This window comes from Neolamprologus brichardi, chromosome 8 (assembly GCF_056152115.1).
Source record: "Neolamprologus brichardi isolate AB-2024 chromosome 8, ASM5615211v1, whole genome shotgun sequence".
Lineage (NCBI taxonomy): Eukaryota > Metazoa > Chordata > Actinopteri > Cichliformes > Cichlidae > Neolamprologus > Neolamprologus brichardi.
In genome coordinates this window covers 17,236,667-17,251,787 of record NC_142111.1, presented here as the reverse complement: position 1 = coordinate 17,251,787, position 15,121 = coordinate 17,236,667, and the positions used below count along the sequence as shown (strand labels likewise).

Below are 15,121 nucleotides of genomic sequence, written 5' to 3'. Positions count from 1 at the left end.
AGTGTGAGAGCAAGTGTTTCTTTGTTGTCGCATCAACAACAGTTGTCATCAGTTTAATCATCATGGTTAAAATCTAAAACAGTCATCTTTGTCATTTTTACCAACATAACAATTACAATCTCCATTAAAAAAAAATTATTATGGAAAAAGCATTCATCCCATCACCACCAACATCGTGAGTTTGTCATCTTAGCCATCTTTAGCAGCAGCAGCAGCATTGAGCCATGGTTTGATAAATCAGGAGGTACATAACAAAACACTTTAGGCAGTCAGGTCAGTCACTGATAAACAAAATGAGGTATATTACACTCCACTCATTGCCACCGATCCACAACAGGATAAACTTCATTTGCATTTGTAGCAGCACATTCTGTAAAACTCAGACATACAATAAATTATCCCAATAAATTACATTTACATATATCAAAAGACTCAAAAATACTTTTCACATTGCCTTTCATCTAAATATGTCGACATGTATCCTTTTAAGTTTCGTTTTAGTCATCATTTATGAGAAACATTTAATGTGGGCAAGTGAGAACTTCAGGAAATCAGAATTAGAGGATAACAAAAAGGAAGCAGATTTCGAGTAACGTTGATGAACAGAAGTGAATAAGGCAATTATTGATTCCAGTAATATAATTCTAGATATCTATATGTCTGAAAAACTTAAAACTAACATATTATATAATTTAAGGCATCAGCTGTCTTGGAGCGTCGTACAATGCATGATATAGTCAAGACAACTGTTTCTCCTTTGTAAAATCATGAATCCTTACACCCTACATAAAATAGCCTTCACTTCTTTTGTTTTCTTTTCTGCTTTTAGAAAATTAATTACATCTGCTTATATTTAGCTCACTGGGCATCATCAGTCATTTTGGCACTGCATTTTCACTCCCTATCTCACTGTCACATGTACAGTTTAATGCATTTTGTTTCCACATGACAAAAAAAATTAAAATGTACTGTAAACAAGTAAATATAACTGGTTTTCTATTGTCTTCTATAAAAGTCTTCTATAAAATCAAATATCTTTGGATGTTTTTGTTTCGATTTAATGGACCAAACCAACAAAATAATTCTAAATTGCTTAAAACTATTCTTATTTTTAATCTCTTTACCAAGAAAAAAAACTAAATAACTTAGGGTTAGTGGGACAGGTGGGTTAAAGTTAGGGTCCAACTGGTAGCCTGGTGTTATTAGAGACTTGTTTGTTGCACGTCTCCATTAAATAAAGTTTATAAGGTCATAATCATTTCTACTTGGTGCCTTCCATCATGATTTGCCAAAGCTTTATGCAAATATAAGTGGCACTGGATGATTTTCATCTGCCTTCTGCTGCTTTCAGGTGATTATTTAAAAGAAAAACCTTTTCATCAGCAAAGACAACAATATGTTATATTTATAAATACAATTGAGTCCTTCTATTAGTCCTTGCATTAGTTTCAATATCTAATATCTGTGTTAGTAGCTTAGCTGCCCACTTATCTATTATCACTACTAGCTCTTACCTGTCGCTGACTTCCTGGCAAAGTAGTTGGAAAACCTGCTGCTGCAGGTTATCTGAGAAAAAAAGACTAATAGAAATCACAGACTAGGATCATTTAGTTTTGCGGTCCAAGTTATTAATCCTATCTTAGCTTAGCTAGGATTATCTTACCTTGTTTTGAGCATATTCAGTAATTCAAACTGATTTTAATAATATTATGTGGTAAAGGTGCTCTCAACTATTACCATTGCACATTTAGTTTGCCTTAGCTGTTCAGAGATATTTCTTTTTTTACTTCACCCATTCAAACTGATTATTTCTGCATCCAGAGGTGCTTTGCTCTAATATTTTCTCGTGTCCGTGGCTGTCATCTCTATTAAATCATCTCATCTTTTTGCCAAAAGACATGTCCCGAGCATTTTCCTTCCTGTATGTGTGAAAAAGCATCGAGCAGTCTCTACGGGTCACTTGTGACTGTGAGTACAAACCCAGGCAAATACAGTTGATCATGCTTCACTTGACTTAACAACCTGAGGGCCACATGTCAGTCATGACAGCAAAGGCAGTCGGTTTGAGGGTTTTTTCTTTCTGCTAAAACTCTGCTTGGACAGATCAGTAAGTCCTTAAAATGGGTGCTAAAGCATAAACGACGCCAGTACACATAAAACAAAACATATTTACATCCAGTGGTACTAATACAGCCAGATAATGTATTGAAAAATAAAAATACCCAAAGAATTTGCTTAATTCGGACTGGGCTATACCTGAGCCATCCTGTGCAGTGTGCACAGTCTGCTGTATGTTTTCATCTACAATACAATTTGGGAACTTGTTCTTCTACTTTGTCAAGTTTTGGTTAGACTAGTCTTCAGTGCTACATACAGAATTAATGTATAAATTACTGCAAACACTTTGCACAGACTAAAACAGACAAACAGCCCACCCTCCCCCCTTTTTTGTAAGATAAAATGAATATTACAGTTATGTCAAAACAAACAGACACACTGCAAAATCTGTATATAATAAACTGTATCTCATATCTGACTGTAAGCTACCCTAAAATAATAAAACTTTTAGGTGGCCATTCATCCTGGGTAAGCACATCTGTCTCTCCAGGTGGACATGGAATCTGCTGCTCTTTCTTGTCCTCACAGCAAGTTCACTGCACTGATTTGCTGTTCTGGGCACTCGGTATGAAAGCGCAGTGGTATTCCTGTACAGGGAGTTGACCTTGTCTGTTCTGTTTTCTTTCCTTTTTTTGTAGACCAAATTCAAGCAGACATGGACAGGAACTACCAAAATTTATTCCACTTCTTCATCGACTCTAAACTAGGTTCTTTTTTCCCTGACAGCTGTCGGGTTAACCGTCCCATCACTCCACGGTGGGTATGCTGTTCACCTGGCTCTCGTGCTGGCGTCCGGACGCGTTCAAGGAGCTGCGCTTCAGCAGCTTGTTGATGATGTCAGTGCATGTCTTCTTGTACTGGTGTCGGAGGAGGGAGTACACAAATGGGTCGCAAGCTGCCTTGCTGTAAGCTAAGCACTTGGAGACAATTCCCCAGTGAGGGTTGATAGGCACCGCTGGAAATAACTCCACGATCCTGCAGGGAAGCATAAACAGAGGGTGGTGAGAGAGAGCGTGGTAGAAAGGCAAGTCAACATGCTGGAAAAGACATGCATGCCTTAAGCTTATTGAGCAGAAACTGAAATACATTTGCAACACAGTGTTCTATTTTTCCCCCATAAGCAGGGAGTTACTTACGAAAATGTTCTGCTTCTGTATAAATACAGGGATCCCATTAAGCACATATTTGTATAAAGTTATTTTTCTCATCTACCCACAAGAAAAAAAGTAGGTAGCTGTCAAATGACAGTACAAGATTTCCCTGCCTTTCTGTCATGAATGTGGATTTACAGTGTGGGGCTATATTAGATTTAATTTCTAATTTGCAGTCAGCAGTATTTAAAGCCAGAAAAGACAAAAGAAGAGTAAAACAGATAAGCAGTAATGAGTGTCTGTGAACAAAGTTCGATTGTAACTGACATCCACATTAGACTGAAGACTGAGCAGAAAATGTCAGACAGTGAATTCTTCCAGTCTGGTAAAAAAAAACAAAAAAAAACCACCATCTCATTAGTGTATAATATAATATAAATATTTAATTTAAAGCAGCTCTTAATAAGCTTTACAGTCTTGTGAGGTCTGCATCTCAAAGCAGTTCATGGCACTCCCAACTTGTTTTTGCTTTTAGACACATTTGTGTGAAGTGTAAGTTATTAAACCATCATAAAGCTGTATAAAACCGCTGATTGTCTACACTTGCACTCTGTATGATTAGGCCATCCAAAATAGAGCTCTGTCAGCGTATTATCACAGGCCTTACATGGGCTACTAGCCATCCCTGTCATTTGTTCACACACGCTCCACAGAACGAGTGAATGTTGGTCACAGCGCCACACAAAAGGTGTTTTCTCACATGAGTTAACACAGAAGTTGCTAGAACTCCATGAAGCAGAGGATCAGGGGAAATCGGAAAATTTAACATGAGATGAATACCCCTCTTGGAAACTGGTTGAAGATGCAGCTAGTAGGTTTCATCCCATTATGTAGAAGTAAAGATGTTAGGGAAATGGTAGGCAGTGGTCCAAAGCAATTTTAAGCAGAGTCCACTTTTCAAAATCTTTGTTTATCGCACACACACATACACAGTTAGCACAAGAGCTTTCAGCACATATTATCTCATGATGTAACATTACATAGGCTACTGTAATTATATTTACAGTTAAATTGTTAGGAGGGAAAAACTGCTTTTCCAGGAGAAAGAAAATTCTCCAGAACTTATGGCTTAGGTGATATGACAAAGTAATTTGGGGTCATATCTACTTTTGCAGCTAAGCTTTGTTATCCACTGAAAACACAATAAATTGGGAGCACTTGTTGTCCACATAAAAGAACAGGTTACTGCCAAAGCCTACTGTATTTAACTCAGATCACGTCTACTTCTATTTTTTTCTACTGTGAGTTTTATTTACAGTAAGTTACTGGCATCCAGCTGCCATGTAGTTGCTGTAGATTTTACAGCAACCCCTTTACAGTGCAGCAGGTCTAAGCAGAAAGATTCTTTTGTCAAATCTCTTAATCTAAAGCTGAAATTCTGCACTTCAATCACAACAATCTTGATTGTTTGATTTAAATTCTGTTGTGGTGGTGGGTTCTCATTGTCCAAATGCTTGCGGGTCTGACTGTATTAAAGTAAATGTCTCACATGACAGCAAGCCAAAGACTTATGTGTCTCACTCACTACAGGCCTTATTTGGTATCCTGTCTTTGTTTAGTGATGGATGTGAGTGGATTCTACCTGACAAACTGATATGCACCCCACGAACTTGAAGAGAAAAAGTGCTAATGCAGCAGCAGCAACAGCAGAGCAGAGGCATATTACTTATCACAAGGTCAGCCAATCTCATCTTCCAGCTCTGGCCAGTGTGAGGAGGAAGCGGAGGGGAGAGAGAAAGGAAGCAGGAGGGGAGGGATATGGGTATCTGTGACTGGAGTGCAAGGAGGTATCCAAGGGTTGCATGCTCTGCATGGTGGTCCAGCATGGATTCCCTCTGGTCACCCAGTCTCTCTACTACTCACCTCGTGATCACATAGGGAGCAAAGCAGAGCATGAAGGTGCCGATAAAGGTGCTGATCTTCCTTGTTGCTCTCTGTCGTCGCCTCTTCTGCTCTTCCAGACAACGCTGACGAACACTACAAGCGCAAACACATAAAGAGGGATGCCCGCAAAGTGGGTTAATATGAGACAACAGGGAGTGGGTGTCATGTAGGGGTAAAGCATGGGGAGATCCAGTATAGGGTGAGTTCAGGTAAATCAACTGGGTCAAATTAAAGGCTTAAAGTGGGGATCTCCCTTTTAAGAATTCCAGTTTAATCATTTTCTCTGTGCCTGTATGGCTTTGTGTGATACCTGAGTGCACCACAGCTGTGATGCCATGGTGACACATTGCTTTGGAGATTTTTTTTTTCATGAAATAGAGGTCATCTGTGTGAGTAATAACAGGATTTATAATCTGCAGTAGGCTATTCAACCACACACACACACTCAGAGATTGTATAGTATTTCCATGGGAGCTATTCTGCACGGAGACAGAATAAAGCAATCACCCCAGATGACATTTCAGTTATATTAGATTTTGAGCGAGGACTCAATTCATATGTGAGCTTCGCTGTTTTAGATAGAATAAAATAGGCTAAACCCTTCCTTTAAACTAATTTTTAAATACTTTTCAAGCTTTACAAATATAAAGATACCAGATTGCTATACCATATAACGTTATAGTTGCAGGATTGATAACTTAAAGTAGCTCACCTGGGGTGTATATCCACTAGAAGCACCAAAGTTTGCATTGTAATAACGTCGATCCTCTTACAGTGAAACCTTGCTACTTTAAGTACTTTGAGGTATGTGACACATAATACTATGAAAGACAGAAGAAAGGTGAAAGAGTGGAAAAAGATGGTGAAGACGACAAACTGTGTCCGATTGCTCGCTCTGGGGTTGGACAGGGTGCAGGATGCGTAAAGCCGGTGGTATCCAACCCAGGAGAGACAGGCGGCCACCGTGGAGAAGGACATGGAGTGCGCCCACGTGTACGCGAGCACAAAAGCGGCGTCTTTGTGGCGCATTTTGGAGTGGTACCTCAGGGGGAACACCACCGCGATCCACCTGTCGATGCTCAGAGCTGCCATGCTCAGCATCGAGTTCGTGGACAGGAAAGTCTCCAAGAAGCCCACGATATGGCAGAAGCCATCTCCCCCCGGTTGAGCTTTACTGACAAGTCCTACCAAAGTGAGCGGCATGCTGGAGACGGTGAGCAACAAGTTGCAGAAGGTGAGGTTGAGGTTGAACAGACCGGGGACTTGCTTGCGGATCTCCGGGTTATACAAAAAGCAAATCAGCACCAGGACGTTGGACAGCAGCGACACTATAATAATCACAACCACCAGCACCGAGAGAATTACCTCCGCAGTGTCCATCCTGTGGACACCCGAAACTCACTTCTCTCCAGTTTTTCTGCGCATATCCAGTCTTTATTTTGCAGCTGCAAAATTACACTAATCACCCGTAACCGTGTCCATGCATCCCCGGATCTCTTCACCGGTGGAGATTCCCTTTTCTTTCAACTACATTGTTTCCTCTTTGGTAAAGATATTCAGGAGGCTTCCGACATGATAGAAAACCTATGTTTGTTAGTTTTTTAACGGACTAACTTCCTTCTTTCTCCCCACTCTAATCTACAGGAAAAAAAGCTCTCTTGCCAAAGCTGCTCTCTTCTGGCACTGCGTCTTGCAGTGGGGTTTTGTGTCCTGTGATGCGCTCCCGAGGCATCACCCCTCCGCACACACTGCACAGTGTGTGGGCTACTTGATCTCTCTCTTCTCTCCTCTTCTGGGTAAAAGTAAAAAAAAAAAAAAAAAAGAGCATAAGTTAAAGCTAAAATGAGAAATTATTAAGCTCATTTAACGGGAAATGGCAGATGTGGTCAAAATAATCGTGCTTGTTTTGTTTTTGTTTTTTTCAAAAATAAAATTTTTTTTATTATTTTGGACTATTGTAAATGTTAAACTCGCAAAACGGCTTTTTTCCATTTTAAACTCTCCTTCAGGACTTTTGTAAAAGGGACTTGGAATTATCTTGACAATAAATACAAGATAGACAGCATAATCAAGGTGAAAGAAGAATATAAATACTACACTAAAGAGCATATAAGGTACACAATTAAGAGGCACGAATATGACTTTTCACCAAATCACCTAAAATCCTTAAACCTGTCATACTCATTAATAAAACAGAGATTAACATGAGTTCTCGTGCCTGATTCTGATCTCATTCTTCCAAATCACGATTGCATTCCAGCAGTACTGCTTCTTCATCTTTACTAATTAAGTCTGCATCATCACATTGATAAAGAGCAAAATCTTCTATTTCCCTGAAAGCTGGATAACACCCCCACACTCTGCTGCCCCTCTGGACTTCAGTGTGGGGAGAATTTTTCCTCTGAAGCGTGGGATTCAGCGGAGTGTGCTGTGGCACGTGAGCCACTGAAGGCGCTGGAGCAGTGTGTGTGAGGTGGTGGTTGTGGTTTTCAGAAGGGGAGGGGGACGGGAGGGGGTAGCGTGTGGGTGGAAGGAGTTATTGTTACCGTGCACACACACATACGTGATATTTGAGTGTGAGGATGTAATAAATGCAGTCTACCGTGTCCTCTTTCTTTGGCTAAACTTGAACAGAAACAGGAGGAAAAGAGGAGGATTTGTGTTGAAATTAAGCCTCATTAAAGTCGTATACTATGAGGTAGTGGAGTATAGGGGTGATGTTTGTTCTTGATGCAAAGAGAAGGTGGCTGCAGGGGTAGACAACCCTGGCAGCTGCTGCGTATGATTAGGCAGAAATGGAGCTCCATCTTGGACCCCATGAGGCTTTGGCTGTGATGGATGCGTTATCAGCATGTTGTACATGTGATGGGACAATCAGCTTTTGCAGGAGGGGACACTTGCATACTGTCAAGCAAGTGCTTCTGCGGCTTTTTTCTTGTCACTTAAAGGGACTTATCAGCACAGAGCCACCAGTTGATCTCAGGCACAAGTGCAGCTTTTTGTCTGCATCATTTTAATTATTCTTTTCATAATTAAATGTCAGGTCCAGAGACAATAATGTCTCTAAGGAAAGTGCTCTAAAAATATGGCTTAGAAGGGACAGAGGGACATGGATGAATAATATCCACAGACAAGGGGATACTACTTATAGTTCCACCAGGAAAATATTCTTTAAAATGCAGATTTCTTTTTATTAGGATTTACTAGAACATTCACATTTCTCCACAGCACTACACCACATTAGACAAATATGCCAAGGAAAACCTTGCAATTTTAATACCACCTTACAGAAGGCTTGTTTTCAGAGAGCACTGTGTCTTTACACATCCAAATATGGCCTGGTTCAAGGAAACATGGGGTCTGATACCTCCCAGCATCCCGTGAGATTACCCAGAATAAAAACACTGTACACAGCTCCTGTTGTGTCAATTAAATAATGCCTGGTTCACACAAATCTTATCGACTGTGGTTTATTAAGAATTACACAAACTAACATTATGCAGGTCATTTACTGACTCATCAAACAATGCTAAAGAATGACACATAATTCAATATGTTGTCTCAAGTTTGTGCCTACCCACAACCAACATTATATTTGTGTAATGCAACAAATAGTACTGTCAGTACTGATCATTCAAAATGGTCCAGTCCCATGTGCAAAAACACCAAATCTACACATCTTTACACAAACGTCTTGATTTCTGGGCTTAATTGGACTTATTTCCTTTGGGATAAGTTCTCATTTTTGTTGACTAATACCCTAACTTGATTAATAATAAAATTTAGGTTTAGGGCTTCAAGATGTACACATTGACTGGTCACTTCATTAGGTACACCTTCTTCAACTCCTTGTTAATGCAAATATTTAATCAGCCAGTCACATGGCAGCAACTTAATGCATTCAGGCACGTAGATACGGTCAAGATGACCTGCTGTTCAAGTTCAAGTCGAGCATTAGAATGAGGAAGAAAGGTGTTTTAAGACTCTTTCAGTGTGGCATGGTTGTTAGCATTGGTGGAGTATTTGAGAAACTGTTCATCTACTGGGATCTTAATGCAAAACCATCTCACATAAAATGAACACATTGAACCTTAAACCAGATTGGCTAGAGCAGCAGAAGAATATAGCATGTGCCAATCCTGTCAGCTAAGAACAGGCTTCAACTCACACTCACCAAAACTGAACAACAGATGATTTCAAAATCATTACCCGATGAGGTGTTTTGATTTATGCAGTGACATTTTATTCAGGTAAAGGCTGGTTGTGGTGTAATGGCGTGGGAGATATTTTCTTGGCACCTAATTGTTGAATCAAAGCCACAAACAATTGAAGCAGTTCTGAAGGCAAAAGTAGGCTCAAAACAGTTTTAGCAAGGTATCCCTAATAAAGTGCTAACTGAGTGTATAAACACTCTTTGTCAACATACCCCACTCATTCTTCGGGACATTGATAGGGACCATAAGTTCCTAAATAAAATACATGCTTTACTAAGTAAAACTTGAAATTAGCAATTAAGGTCTTCATCAGGAAACCTTTTACTGAAGGCATGGATCAGGCGTCAATAAGAGGCTTCTATCCAGCAGCATCTAGGAGAATTTACCCCCTGCTGAGTATTGCAAAGAGTGCAGATCTAAGACATTTCCAAACAGACTTCACTTTTAAGACCTGGAAGGTTTCTGATACAGCCTAAGATCATTTGAACAAAAACAACAATCAAGAATAAACACTATCATGATCTCTACAGATAATTAAACAATCAAATTCATCTATAACATTTCTTTCTACATACCTAAATGCACTAATTTGCTACTAATTTGAGCAAGTGAGCAGGTGCCAGCCAGTGTATTTCTCCCAGTAAGTGAGTCTTTGCTTGGTGGCACAAGACCTGGACCAAACCAACCAACTATATTATTTATTTCTATTACTGACTGGAACAAGAACAAATAGGATTCATCTTCAGGTCATTCATCTTTTTTTCTGTTAAATGAATTTCACGAACGTTTTGTCAGGAGATGGAGAGAGTGTATATCCATCACTTTACAGAAAGTCACAAAAAGGAACAATTACACTTAATAGACAGTGATAAGGCACCTACTGTCAGCTGAAATGTCAGGAGGAGGTTTGGGGACACACACTGCATTATATGAATTATTATTATTATTGAGAATATTGATATGTTCTTAATTTTTTTAATATTACGGCTTTTGTAATTACTAATCTATCACAGTGCCCCATTGTGTGTAACTTAGGGGTTTTATTACTTAAAATCTCTGTTTTGTAAGGGAATCCTTAGGGTTTACTGTGGCTGAGAAAAAATCTCAAGTCTGCAGATCTTCACTTTGAAGATAATACCTCTTGTCAAAAGATTTAACAAGTGCAGGACTTGACTGTGAGAGACAGTAGGTTGAGAGAGAGCCTGCGGCACTCCTCCTTTATGCTGTGACAGTGTGAATTTGAATTTGCTGCCAGTTCCAATTCCACCCTTGACTTCCCTCTGATTGGCAGGGCTGGTATAAATTTAAAACCCACAGTTGATATAGGCTGTGCTTTAGCTTCTTGGTTTTCCTGACTCTTGTGAATATAGACATGTCACTTATATTTCCAACCTTCCCAAGAAAAATGATGCAGGATTTCTGAGCCGAGAAGAAGTCGTGCTGCAAATATGACAACTGGAAAACTTGTAAAAGTAAGACTTGAGTTATGTAACTCAGAAGAGTACATGCAAGCTGTAGAACAGCAGCCTTGTGGCTCATAAAGGTCTCACGGTGAAGACGATAGGGATGCTCACTCATACAAGAAGCTTTATATAAACATAGTGAAGTGCCACTTTGCAAGTAAGGAGAAAAGGAAGGTGTTTACACAGCTAGCTATAACGCTGAGAGAGGCCAGTTTCCTGTCACTTCTGACTTAGTCATAACCAATGCAACCACTCTGATATCTAATAAAGCTTGTACATATGATAAAACACAAAGCAGTTACCTGAAGCAGCAGAGAATTACTGAGTGAAGCTGGTAGAGGTTCTGAAACCTATTACTGGCATTACTACCTTGAAGCAGATATTACTGGTTCTCAAAGTGGAGTCCCAAAACCCCCAGAGATGTGCAACCCATAGGCGAGAGCTCCACATAACAATTTGTTGCAAATGACTAAATTCTGGCGTATAAAAAAGTAAAAAGTGCATTTACACAGGTAAAGGACATTTACACCAATAAAAGGTAAATTTGTTTTCATAACTTGGCCCCATTGTACTTCTTGATGATGTATGGAGAGTCAGGTGAGTACCGAAGTCAGTGTGAGTCGTTGTCTAGTAACCATAAAGTGAGTACTGATTAGAAATAGAAATATATAATAGAAATATACCAGTACGGCATTGATTATCCAACGTACTGGAAACACTCCTCAGAGACTTTGGTCCATATTGACATGATAGCATCACACAGTTGCTGCAGATTTGCTGCCCATCCATCCCAAAGGTGCTTTACTGGATTGAAATTGGTGAGTGTGGAAACTATTTAATGAGTCATGTTCAAGAAAATATCTTGAAATGATCTGAGCTTTAAGACATTCTTTGTGTTATTATCGAGTTTTTCTAAGGAGCCCAAACTGTGCTAGGAAAGTTTTCCCCGTGCCATTTTCTACCACCACAAGCCTGAACAACTGAGACTCGATGCTTTCATGTTGTCTGTGACAAATCAAACTTCCAAACTTCAGTTTCTTGCTCTTAGCTGATAAGAGTTGCACCTGGTGTGGTCTTCTGCTGCTGTAGTCCATCTGCTTCAAAGTTCAACACAGTCAGCATTCAAAGATGCTCTTCTGCATAATGAGCTTCAAGAAGTCTGTCCTTTCTCCTCTGACCTTTGACATCAGTAAGACATTTTTGCCTGGAGTACTGGTGCTCAATGTATATTTTCTCTCTTTGAGACCATTCTCTGTAAACCCTAGAGATGGTCCCCAGTAGATCAGCAGTTTCAGGCCAGCCTGTCTGGCACCAGCAACCGTGCCAGTTTCTAAGTCACTTTTATCACCTTTTCCCCCATTCTGTTTGAACTCCAGCAGGTCATCTTGACCATGTCTACATAAGTGCACTGATTTGCTGCCATGTGATTAAATCATTTGTTAATGAGCAATTAAGCAGGTGAGCACCTAATAAATTGGCCAGCCAGTATATTTCTGCCAGTAACCGAATCCTCTGGTCACTATAAATGTATAAACAAAATGTCAGCAATATTTATTTGATATGAGTGTTAAAATATCACAATATGGCCCAAAGTACAGTAAAAGTTCTAAATAGGCTCTTGATCTTATTTAAATATATTGAGGTAGTTTTTCACTTATATACCTTACATTTTTTTAAAACATGAACCAATCAGCGGCTGCATTTCTACTACATAATTACATAAATTTTGGACAATCTTTCAGTTCTATTCCTGTCACCGGTTTCCTGAAAATGTTGTACTCCACTGAACTGCATTCAAAGACTTTTAAAGACTTTTAAAACGATATCGAATTCTAATTTTATTATTGATGCACCAACATCCAGAAGTACTTGAAATGAATTCCAACTCGATCAGCTACATTAAATGCGACTGATGCTTGTGGGCATTATGCATCGGTCACAATAATAGAATAATGTAATCACAGAAAATACTGAGTGCTGCATATGAATTTAAAAAAGCCTCCCTCATAAGACGCTTTTGTTCATGTCCTCCATCTGTATGCTCTGCTGAGCTGCTCACCATACCGATCCTCCTCTAGTATCTGAGACTTGTCTTTCCACATGTGGCGAGGCAGAGAAAACCCAGCACCCATTCTGATCTCACCACCAAAAATGTATAATCAGTGCACAGTTAATACAGATGCTAGTACAAGCTTATTTTCATTATGGATCCTGGAAGGCGCTGGCTGTGTGTGTTCAAGGCTGGCCAACTCCTACAGGCACAAGCACAAAGCATTCCAGCTTGACAGTGTTTTATTATAGGTGCCGACAAATTGCTTTCAGCCTCCTGCTTGATATTTGTACTCTTATACAATGGAGTGCAATAATTATCTTTAGCGGGACAGTTTTATGCAAACATTTGCTACCCAGATTTTGTAGGATGGTGTCAGTTTTATAGCATAATTATCTAAAACTGTTGAACCTTACAGGACGGAGCTGGAATGAGCTGTATTTTTTCCAGTGTTGACAAAGGAGAAAGAAAAAAAAATCCAAGGGAGCTATATATCAGCTGGATAAGCTTAAGAATAAATAAGAATAAAAGACACTTTCACTCTTGTAAATTTAGGTCATTTATCAAGTCAAATACATCCGTCTTTCATCTCTTGATTTCACAGACGAGTTCACAGCGACACTGTCAGCCGTTCCTCGAAGCCTGTGGTACATCAAAGAGAGAAAGCAAACACAATTTGCGGTGTATTGATCTCGTTATTAGCAATTCTCTGGCAGAACACGAAGTGTCAGGATGTGATGCTGAGATGCAGAGTTTGTTTGTTTTTTTTATCTGGAAGTATCTAGATGAGCACTGATGGGAGAAATATGTTTTGTCTAGTGTTTCTGGAGCATGAGAGCTTTTATTGTGGTGCACTTTAGCGGCCTGTATTTTTTCATAATGCAGTTCACTTGGACTTGATTAGATTCCTCCCCCATGTTGGACTGTGATCTGAACCCTTTCCCCTTGACAGCATTTAAATCAGTTTTTCATTCAGATACATAAAATAGAAAGCAATCCTCTTTTTCCTGTGGACCCAGATAGTCTATTACTACCAACAATTTGATAAGAGTCAGTCACCTTAATGCAGGGCTTAAGAATTACAGAGCATGTCTGACAGGTAATCAGTTCTCCCTGTGAGCCATCGAGACATAGAGGCTGAACCTTGTGACCCGAATAAAACCTGAATCTAATACCTCTGAATTTCACTTCTGCTGTATATTTATCTTCCTTTGATATCAAATCATGAAATTTATGCTGTTAATAGCAACAGTTAACGCAGTGTGCCAAATTTGTTATTTTAAGTGCGGGTGTTATCCCACCATCAAACTGTAGGTGAAACCTGCTTCACTGACAGTAAAGGCAGCCATAAAAAGTACAAATAATCTATTGCTGTGATGACAATGATCCAGGAGCCATTTGGTTCTGTTAATTACTGAAGTTGAAAAACTCTGAGATGTAACAAAATAACAATGATAACCAAGACAGGAAAAATGAAAGAAAAAGATAAAGAAGATAATTTAGAGATAATTTATTGATACTATTTGTGATAACACAGCAAATAATGATTACACAGATTTTCCCTCAACCTTTCTATGCTCCCTGAAAAAATTGAATTTGACAGATCATGTTAAAACACCAGATGACATTTAAAGGAAAAGTTGAATATTTTTTTTGTAAATGTGTTGAAAGAAAGTCTGTCTGTATGAAACTGGACCTGGAAAGCTGTCAGTCCATCTTAGCATAAAGACTGAAGAAACTGATGAGAAACAGTTGTGTTCAAAGGTAGCAAAATCTGTCCTTGAATTCAGAGATTTCCAGTCACTTTGTTATTTACATCTTTTTAGAATTTGGCTGAACTTTTTACTTCAGAACTGCCCTTATTCAACATGCTGCTGGAAAGTTAAGTTGCGCCTGGTGTGGTCTTCTGCTGCTGTACCTCATCTGCTTCAGTTTTATTTATATAGCCCCAAATCACAACGAAAGTCACCTCAAGACATTTTTTATTGTAAGGTAAAACCCTACAACAGCGAGACAAGCCCCTATGAGCAAACACTTGGCAACCTTTGGCAGAGCCAGGCTCAAGGAAGGGGCAGTCATCTGTCACGACCACTTGGGGGTAATGGGAGGAAGACAGGGCAGGTCTTTAAGATAAGACTGGGCTTAATGGGCCTTGTATGCAAGGAGAAGAGTTGAATTCAGGATTTAACATCTGCTTGAAGGTTCAACATGCTGCCCATTGTTCTGCATACCTTGGTGTAA

At 39.4% G+C, this 15,121-nt stretch overlaps 1 protein-coding gene across 1 annotated transcript; it reads right to left on the bottom strand.

Moving 5' to 3' along the window:
• Positions 1 to 967: 967 nt before the first annotated feature.
• On the bottom strand, positions 968 to 6,675 carry LOC102799981 (G protein-coupled receptor 26-like). Its single transcript, XM_006791067.2, has 3 exons — positions 5,866 to 6,675; positions 5,133 to 5,246; positions 968 to 3,093 (listed from the first exon to the last, which is right to left on the bottom strand). Exons 1-3 carry the CDS (start codon positions 6,531 to 6,533, stop codon positions 2,865 to 2,867), a joined length of 1,011 nt encoding a protein of 336 aa, XP_006791130.1. The 5' UTR covers positions 6,534 to 6,675; the 3' UTR covers positions 968 to 2,864.
• Between the last annotated feature and the right edge of the window lie 8,446 nt (positions 6,676 to 15,121).